The 9,164-nt window shown below is 39.2% G+C and overlaps 2 protein-coding genes across 5 annotated transcripts; both read right to left on the bottom strand.

The window, feature by feature from the left end:
- Positions 1 to 202: 202 nt before the first annotated feature.
- On the bottom strand, positions 203 to 6,687 carry LOC141591086 (metal-nicotianamine transporter YSL2-like). 4 transcript variants are annotated; one of them, XM_074411525.1, is made up of 11 exons: positions 6,218 to 6,418; positions 6,030 to 6,062; positions 5,845 to 5,909; positions 5,563 to 5,650; positions 5,404 to 5,476; positions 1,861 to 2,049; positions 1,591 to 1,705; positions 1,448 to 1,490; positions 1,235 to 1,348; positions 383 to 515; positions 203 to 266 (listed from the first exon to the last, which is right to left on the bottom strand). In XM_074411525.1, the coding sequence occupies exons 6-9, from the start codon at positions 1,882 to 1,884 to the stop codon at positions 1,288 to 1,290; spliced, it is 243 nt and encodes an 80-aa protein (XP_074267626.1). In that variant the 5' UTR covers positions 1,885 to 2,049; positions 5,404 to 5,476; positions 5,563 to 5,650; positions 5,845 to 5,909; positions 6,030 to 6,062; positions 6,218 to 6,418; the 3' UTR covers positions 203 to 266; positions 383 to 515; positions 1,235 to 1,287. The 4 variants fall into 4 exon arrangements, with proteins under 4 accessions (XP_074267626.1, XP_074267628.1, XP_074267627.1 ...); XM_074411527.1 differs by lacking the exon at positions 203 to 266 and adding an exon at positions 6,443 to 6,687 and having other exon boundaries at positions 291 to 515; positions 6,218 to 6,263; XM_074411526.1 differs by lacking the exon at positions 203 to 266 and having other exon boundaries at positions 291 to 515; positions 1,861 to 2,287.
- LOC141590090 (uncharacterized) lies at positions 2,102 to 7,314 on the bottom strand. The gene is made up of 7 exons (XM_074410702.1): positions 7,211 to 7,314; positions 6,030 to 6,062; positions 5,845 to 5,909; positions 5,563 to 5,650; positions 5,404 to 5,476; positions 2,664 to 2,771; positions 2,102 to 2,287 (listed from the first exon to the last, which is right to left on the bottom strand). The coding sequence occupies exons 1-7, from the start codon at positions 7,312 to 7,314 to the stop codon at positions 2,102 to 2,104; spliced, it is 657 nt and encodes a 218-aa protein (XP_074266803.1).
- Positions 7,315 to 9,164: the final 1,850 nt, after the last annotated feature.

Below are 9,164 nucleotides of genomic sequence, written 5' to 3'. Positions count from 1 at the left end.
TCGTTGAGAAAGTGTCGTTTACCTGGACAATGTTATATATGTCATCCATATAGTTGGGTTCCCTACATTTGCTTTTCTACAAAGTTTTGGGAAATATAAGATGTGAGAGAGAAATGGGGGCGACAATACGACAGTCACATATGGATGTTTTTTTTGGTTATATAGCCGGACTATAGTTCCAATGGAGCCAAAGACTCAATTACTTTAATTGACACGTTATAAACATGGAATAGTTTAACAGCATCATTGTCAATACCAACTCCTACCTGAATATGTTACCATATCAATCAAAGTATTCAAGTGTAAGTATTAAATAGAAGGTTCACAGGACAAATAATTTAATAACTCAGCAAAAATATAGTGATGCTTGAGCTATGAAAACCTTAATAGATGAAGAATCCTCAAGAAGAGACTGCAGCCTGTGAGGTATCCCAGAATGAAAAATATGTGTAATACTTAGCAATGAGTCATATCTCCACATATTTGCATCACCGCAGCTATTCCCTGTGGAATGCCTGTAAATTCAGTAAACAGAGAAGAGCAATAAAGCATCCATTTATATTGTCCTCATTTCTTTTCTACTCCAACCCAAAACAATTGGCCCCTTTTATGTGATAACTGATAAGTCTAGATGTAGATTCATAAAGTCAAACGGTATAATGATATTTCATCACAAATCTTAAAAACGATCTCTAGTCAAATGGGGAATATTCTGAATATATAAATGCGATGGAGGGAGTCTATCTTAAGGCTAAACTGGAAAGGGGCCTTCAATCTCAAGCATGTGTAGCAACACTTCTCACGCACTATGTTGCTCAGACTCGGGTACGAGTGTCGGACATGGGTACGGATCAGAGTGTCGGGTACTCCAAGGTTAGAAATTTCAGACATGGGGACTTAGTCCAAAATTGGACATGGGAATGGGTGTCGGAATGCTGGCTGGAATCCTATTTATCATGCTTGATAATAGAACACCTGCTAGTGTTCAGTTGGTAGAAAAACGGGATTATCATGCTTGATAATCCAATTGATAGAACACCCATAAAGTGCAATAGATTAATGAGAACACCTAAAAATGACGATTTTAAGGCGACTTTTATTTTATTTCATTGAGCGTGAACTCTAAAGAAACTTACAAAGGCATTTTTGACGATGTCAGTTGTATACGCGAGTTATGAAAACCATCACTCCAATTTATCAGCTAAAACTTAAAGAGTAAATCAGTTAAATTCACCTGAGCGTTTTTAAAGCTCACAGTTCGGTGCTTGAACTCCCCTCTGCTGGTAGTCAGCTCATCAAGTATTTCGCCATCATCTCCCACTTGATCTTCGTCAAGAGCTTGCCTCTCCTGATATCAATCCCAAACCCAAAAATCACAATCTCATCCTTCCAGTTATAGTCAACCACAAATGAGATAAACACCGAAGATTTCAGTTTTTAAAAATACCCTGAAAGACAAGCCGAGGGCGCGTCTTGGTGGGTCTCCGGATCTGGTAGATAACAAAGTAAGTTATAGGTCCTGTATTCTAAAGTATAAGAGAACTGTTAAATTTTGTGTGTTTGATTGGGAGGCATAGATATCGAACTTACATGTGTCACGGCCTTTGTCCTTCAATCGATTGATCATGCTTTTAGCGGTAAAGAGGAGCATCTTGTCAAAATTGTAGTGCCCGTTGCCTAGAAGAAGTGCAATAGAAATGAAAACCTGCAATAGTTCATAAGATCAGAACACAGTTCGAAATTTCATCAACTACTGACTATATGTTACTATGACCATCATTAAACTGTCCTTGTGTCTTTCCTTGTAACCAAAAAAAGGTACTCATTTAGGAACAAAGAAGTGCCAACACAGCAACACACCTTGTAACCATTCAGGCTCTTCATACTGCTTTCAGGTAACGATGAAGGGAACCATTTTTCTTTTAGTTCCCGATTAGTGGCCACATCACCCCCCAAGAAAGAACATCACCTAGAAGCAACGACAAATTAACTATGTGCGGACATATCATTCCTGCTCCCACGTAAGTCATGCTGAAATCAAAGCAAAACCTGCAAAATTCAGTACCCCAGAGTGCCCAATTACGATAAATAGATAGATAGATTACTGAGTTTCAAACCACGTGAAAACTTTAAAATTGAAATAGGCACTGATGATCTTTGCCATGCTTTCAAGCCGAATGTCGGAAACTGAGAAAAGCCACATTGGGTTCCACCAGTATAGAACCACTGGAAGAAACCCCAAAGGAAACTGATGGAGAAATATTTCATAAAGCCATGAACTTGCTTCCTGTATGACAGACAGGCAATTATTTTATCTGGTGACATGCAGCTTTCTTTCGACTATCAGATTAAAGCACAATTCATTGAAATCGAATTACATCACAACTTTTTCAATAAATTTTGAAAACAAATTCCACATTAATTTACGTGTCATCAAAGACAACCCCCCAAAAAAAATTAAATGAAAGCGCGATTAGAAATAATTGCGATTAGAAATAATTAAATGAAGTCGCCACAAAAAATAAACCTGAAGGGAAAAAAATTAGATTAAGATGTCAACAGAATCAAATATTCCCTTTTTGGTTCATCTCAGAAGAATTGCCCTCTTTTTACATCTAGTAAAAAAAAGTGAAGTTCTTATACAAATTAAAAGCTCTAATTACAACACAAGTTATGCAACCATCAACACCACCACCCCCAGGTACGTTATAAGGCCTTTCCTCAAGCAAGATATATGTATAATCGGAAAATCCCATGTATCGCAATTCACACTGTATCACATAAAATTTAAACTTTTTTCACCCCAAAATCACTCTTGATCCTAATTTCAAGCCCAAGACAACAGATCCTTTTGTGTAACAACTTACAACTCTTAGAGGCCCAGGAGAGGAGGTACGGTCAAGCCTTTTGCTGAACCAGTTATTATTCTTACTCAGAAGTCATAACTTCAAGTACAAAAGATTTATGAATGACTAACAGAGGGGCTTCCAAAATTCATTTACCTTTAACAATTAAGAGTTTCCCAGATCAATGTTCTCAGGACATAGCCGATGCAAGGTTTAAATCAAGGCAAATACAGGACATAGGTCAAAGTATTGAGTGACTCACGAAGGAGATTTGGCCAAAACATACAATATTTCCATCAAAGAGATGAAAGTGGCGAGTAACCTAGTCTATAGTCCCTTAAAGAAAGACCAGCACAACTTTTTAACAAAGTAGATAACAACAACAACAACAACATCAGAGCCTTAATCCCAAAATGATTTGGGGCCACGATACTTAATCATCCTTTCGAACCGTCATGGGAACGCACGCCTCAAAATGCGAATAAAAGGAAAGATAAAACACACAAGGGAGAACGAAAATGTAATGGAAAGTTAAGGTGAACTTAGGGGTTTTAAAATCGAATTCCGTCTTTCTTTTATAAAAACTTAAAATTTAAATCGAGAGAAAAGGTTAAAACGATTTTTAAAAACCGAAATAGAGTTAAGGATCCGGAATGAATCGGGTAAAATCTATAAGAAAGTGGTTGTTGAAAAAGTGTGTAATAAAGGAGAGAAAAATAAATAAATTAATTTCTTTAAATTAAATAAATAAATAAAAACACTAAATCTGTCAAAAAACATCAAATACTAAAAATCCACATGTATCCTTTCCCTCCATTGTGCCCTCTCCATCACCATACTCTCCTCAAGCCCTAGAACTCTCATATCGTCTTTCTATCACTCTCAACCATGTCTGTCTCTTCTTCCTCTCGCCTCTAGGGACCTTTTTCTCGTTCTCCAAGTCTCCAGCCTCCTAACTCCAAGGGCCCATAGGTCTCCTTCTCACATGGCCAAACCATCTTAGTCGGTTTTCCATCATCTTGTCCTCTATTGGCGCCACTTTTACCTTTTCTCTAATCACCTCATTCCTTAACCGATCTTTCCTTGTATGTCCGCACATCCACCTCAACATGCGCATCTCCGCCACACTCATCTTTTGAATGTGACAATGTTTCACGGCCCAACACTCGGAGTCGTAAAGTAGTAGGCGAGCCTAATTGCCGTGCGATAAAATTTTCCCTTTAATCTTTGGGGCATATCTTTATCGCATAGAAACCCCGAAGCACTCTTCCATTTCAACCATCCCGCTTTAATTCTGTGAGCCACATCTCCGTCTAACTCCCCATCTTTTTGAATAATAGATCCTAGATATCTGAAGAAATCCGAACCCTCAACAACATTCCCATCGAAAATAATACTCCCCGCCTCTGTCGATCTCAACCCCGCCACCTTAGTGAATCGACACCGCAAATACTCGGTCTTACTCCCGCTCACTGAACCCACGAGTCTCTAAAGTCCGCCTCCACAATTCCAACTTTCTCTCCACCCCTCTTTTGTCTCATCAATCAACACAATATCATCAGCAAACATCATACACCAAGGGATGTCGTCCTGAATATCCCTTGTCAACTCATCCATAACTATAGCAAAGAGAAAAGGACTAAGTGCGGAACCTTGATGCACCCCGATGGTAATAGGAAATTCTTCCGTTCTCCCAACATTAGTGCGAACACTTGCACTAGCCCCCTCATACATGTCCTTTATGAGGTCAATATATTTTCGCGACACACCCTTTCTCGCCAAAGCCCACCAAAGTACTTCTCTTGGTACCCTATCATATGCCTTTTCCAAGTCAATAAAAACCATATGCAAATCCTTCTTCTTGTCCCGATGGTATTCCATCAACTGTCTCATGATAAAAATCGCATCCATAGTCGATCTCCCGGGCATAAATCCAAATTGGTTTTCCGAGATGTCTACATATCTCCTAAGCCTTTGCTCGATTACCCGCTCCCATAACTTCATTGTATGACTCATAAGTTTAATTCCCCGATAATTGGAACACTCTTGGACATCACCTTTGTTCTTGTACAAAGGGACAAGAGTGCTTTTCCTCCAAGCCGATGGCATCTTGTTGCTCCTCCAAATCTTGTTGAAGAGCATGGTTACCCATTCAATCCCTTTCTCCCCGAAGCACCTCCAAACTTCTATGGGTATACCATCCGGTCCCTCTGCTTTCTTTGACCCCATCTTCCTTAACGCCTTTCTAACTTCACTCTTTTGTATCCTACGCACAAATTCCCGATTAACCATGCTTGGTGTTATCTCTACATCCCCAAAACCTTGTTCCTGATGTCCATTGAATAAATTATCAAAGTAAGAACTCCATCTAGCCTTTATCTCGTTATCCTGAACCAGAACCTTGTCGTCCATATCTTTCACACACCTAACTCTCCCAATATCTCTCGTCTTTCGGTCTCTTATGCGAGCCACTTATTAAAATGAGCAAACAAAATGAGCTGCCACTTATTAAACGATAAAAGAGATTGCATACAAAACTACAAAAGTACAATCGTACCTTTACACATCCTGCATCATCACCCGAGGCAATGGTAGCTTCTGTCAAGTTGATTATTCGGTTAACAGGAGCTCTGCAACATGTTTGATTATTATGAAATTATTAGTAGACCACCCATTAAAGGAATAGCGAAAATATTGTGAAAAATATAGAACTCACGAGTGAGCATTCTCAAGATGAACAACATTTGCTCCGGTTTCAACATCAGTAGCAAGAATTGAGCAATCGGGAGATCCTGTCACAATTGCTGATACCACAAAAAAAAAAGACATTGTGAAAAAAAGAGGCAGTTGATTTTCATGTTATAACATAAACACATAAATTAATTCAGCTACGGTTGAACAACACAAATACTCAAATAAAACCGTTAATTAAGCAAACCATTAAACGATAGCATCAGCAATGGTATCAAGTGTTTAAATAAAGGATGTTGCTAATTACCGCATCCCTGGCTAATAAAACGAGCTGCTCTACACGACTTCTTGTGAGCACGAACTTTCAATAACCTGCAAAGATATCAATTACGGTTTTCGAAATGAAAAATACATGGGTTCCTACAATTCTAGTCTTAATTTAACACTAACTACCACTAATTGAGCAAAAAGACAAAAACAGTAAGTAATTACCTCTGAGGTTGGGCATCAGCAGCATAACGATAGCTGCATACACCCAATTAAAACCCAGAAAAATCAATATGGCCAACTAAAACCACAATTAAAAGATCTAAACAACAAGAATCCTACAAACCATCATAAATCCTATTAAAAAAACAAAACTTGACAAAACAATCTATAGATTAAAAGCAAAATTAAACCTTGGTAAGGTGCTTTTTGATGATGATGATGATGATTTGATCTTTCCTGAAGATATCGTCAATTAGAACACAAAATGAACTAATCAAACATATAAAATCATTAAGATGACAACTCCAAAGGCCATCGGTCACCGAAAGATAAATAAAAAACGTGAAACAGAAAAACTACATGTGTAAACAAGCAGCTCTCAAAATGCGAGCGCAACAGCAAACAAAAATAGTAACCTCAATAATAAGATTGAACTCGACTGTACCACTACAGCCCTTCTTAAAACACCAATGTCAGATGAAGTTGGTGAACAAAAGCTACTCGAAATAGAAATTACAGATATGGAGAACAGTAAACCAAAACCCTAGATTAGAAAATCTACGTAGAGATCCGAAATTTTTGAATTTGTAAAGATCAATTTGAGAAATTAGGGTTTTATGAGATGAGAAAAGAAGGAACTTGATTTTGTTAGGCGGAGATAAGAAGGCGAAATGAGTGATGGAGAGGAAAAGAGGGAGAAGGAGTGGTAGGAAGGAGACGTGGATGAAAGAGACGAAGTGAAAGAGTTGGGCTGAGGAGTTAAAAGGCCGTAGAGAAGAGTAGATTGAGATGAGAAGCAACAGACCAAAGCCCAACACAACTACCCGCCAACATAAGGACCAAACCCGCCCAAATGGAGTGCAACTGTTCATTTTGCGCGTACTGTTCATTAGTGAACAGTAATGACGCGCTCAGACTTTTTAGGTAAGGTGAAAGAATAAGAGAAACAAGATAGATAGAAATGAGGATGTCATAGGCATATTTACGTAAGTAAAGTAATGGAAATAACATAGATGCGGTTAATTAATCACAAACACGAATTCCATTAAGATGTGACATATACAACTATCCAAATTATAAAAGATTAACATTTAAGTCATGTAAGGTAGAATAACGAGTAGACAATCATCGCAATGCATATAGATGAAAAACATGGCAATTTCTATGGAAATCTTATAACACACATTGCACGAGACTCGGCTCCTAACATCCCATTCATACTTATGGCTTGCATCTCACCATAAGAACTGATGAGAGCATTAGCCCCAGCGATCATAGCATAATACATTAAAATAAATATGCATTCAAGGAAGTAGGATGACTAAGTCAACTAATTTCATATTAACTCGACTCAACAAGTGTAAGACATATACAAAGTATCGATAGATAAGACAATCAACCCAGACTCCAACCTCCTGGTAGGACGACGATAATAATACGGTCTTAGTCTAAACCTGGATCCAGACTCTCGGGATGGGCGTCACGCAATTCGACAAACGATATTCCAATCGAATCCAAGACTCGAAACATGGCACACATAGCCGTAACCAAAGGTCGAGTAACCTATAATCGGAAACATGGCACACATAGCTGTAACCAAAGGTCCGAAGAAAGGCGGAAGGATAACCCAATTCTGGAAACATGGCACACTTACCTTAACGAAACATCCGAAAGAGGAGGAAGGCTATCCAAATCCGGAAACATGTCACACATACCGTAACCAAAGGTAAAAAAGAGGAAATAAGGAAAGTCAATGTAACACCCCCATACTCCGAGTGCCTTACCAGGACCACTCAGGTATGAAGACATCACCATCTCGGTTGCCCGAGGTATGATAATCAAATAGACAAAACAGAAACAACAATTATTATAAGTAATTTAATGAATAAGTACAATCCTCGAAACCAAACTGAAAGTACAATACATTATTCCAAACTAACTGTTCTCAACTGAAATGTAAATAAATGCTAAACTACAGCGGAAGACTCTATCGTCATGTCGTGGCCATCCCAGCTATCCCCGTATCATCTCTATACCTGTTCAATATCTGCTCACCATCCCCGAATGGATCACCGCAGGTTTTACAAAACAACACCGGGGTCAGTACTAATCACACAAACAATATAACTAACAACAATAAGACAAACAGACAGCTGAACTGTCACACACACACACACACCACCAACTCCCATCATCTCAATATCGATCGTCCTTTGGACCGCCCGCGATGGGGGACGCGCCGTTCCCACCTAAGCCCCGCTCATCGTACGAGCGATAACCTTGTCCATTAATGTGCACATCCCCTTTCGTGGCGGGTTCCACGAAGGGCGAAACTAGGGCGTGAGATCACTCCCGCAAGTGACCCCACTCAGCCGAGAACGCATCTCGAGAACCATCAACAAACACAACCACAATCACAATCACAATCACAATCATCATATCAAACAACTAACTACAGCACATCACCAATATCCCATTATGGGACTAATACTGAGTAGGAAATCCTACCTGGAAATCACAACACACAGACGGTATCTACAGCTGTCTCAAAACGCCTCTTCTACGAATTCTCCTCCTAACATATAACACATAAAGGCTACCAATTACTTACTATTCATAAAACCCTCAAATCCTAAATTAGGGTTTGACAAAACCTAGCAAAACATTATATAAATTATATTAAAAGCTTACCCTCGACGCAAGGAATCCAACTACACGAACTACGATACGAACTGACCGTCTGAACTCCGGGAATTGTTAAGGATGCGATTAGGAGGATGACTGACTGCTTTCTCTCTTAAACAGGTTTTAGGTTTTGGTAAAAGTGAATTAAAACAACGACGATTAAGTTTAAATACCCTAATCGCATAATTAACAAAACCCGCGAAAAACTCCCCGTAAACCGGACACTCGATCGAGTACCCAAGGTACTCGATCGAGCCCTCTACTCGATCGAGTGCCCCAGCTACTCGATCGAGTGCCCAACAGGTCAGAAACTATTTTATTCTGCAACATACCCTTACTCGACAGAGTAAGGGCTACTCGATAGAGTACCCCCAAAACTATAAATACGGAGTATTACAGTCTTCCCTCCTTAAAAGGAACTTCGTCCCCGAAGTTCAAACCACTACCAAAACA

Source organism: Silene latifolia, chromosome 7 (assembly GCF_048544455.1).
Source record: "Silene latifolia isolate original U9 population chromosome 7, ASM4854445v1, whole genome shotgun sequence".
Taxonomy (NCBI): domain Eukaryota; kingdom Viridiplantae; phylum Streptophyta; class Magnoliopsida; order Caryophyllales; family Caryophyllaceae; genus Silene; species Silene latifolia.
This window is presented reverse-complemented; position numbering and strand designations above follow the sequence as displayed.

Excerpts from the sequence above, each read along its gene's own strand:
- LOC141591086 (XM_074411527.1), bottom strand. The coding sequence starts at position 1,884 with ATGAAGAGCCTGAATGGTTACAAG. Across the intron at positions 1,706-1,860 it reads AGAGCCTGAATGGTTACAAG|GTTTTCATTTCTATTGCACT; the intron begins GTGTGTTGCTGT and ends GAACTATTGCAG. Across the intron at positions 1,491-1,590 it reads GGACAAAGGCCGTGACACAT|ATCCGGAGACCCACCAAGAC; the intron begins GTAAGTTCGATA and ends GTTATCTACCAG.
- LOC141590090 (XM_074410702.1), bottom strand. The coding sequence starts at position 7,314 with ATGTATTATGCTATGATCGCTGGGGCTAATGCTCTCATCAGTTCTTAT. Across the intron at positions 2,772-5,403 it reads ATGATGCAGGATGTGTAAAG|TGTGAATTGCGATACATGGG; the intron begins GTACGATTGTAC and ends TATGTGATACAG. Across the intron at positions 2,288-2,663 it reads ATGGTTGCATAACTTGTGTT|GAAGCAAGTTCATGGCTTTA; the intron begins GTAATTAGAGCT and ends TCTGTCATACAG.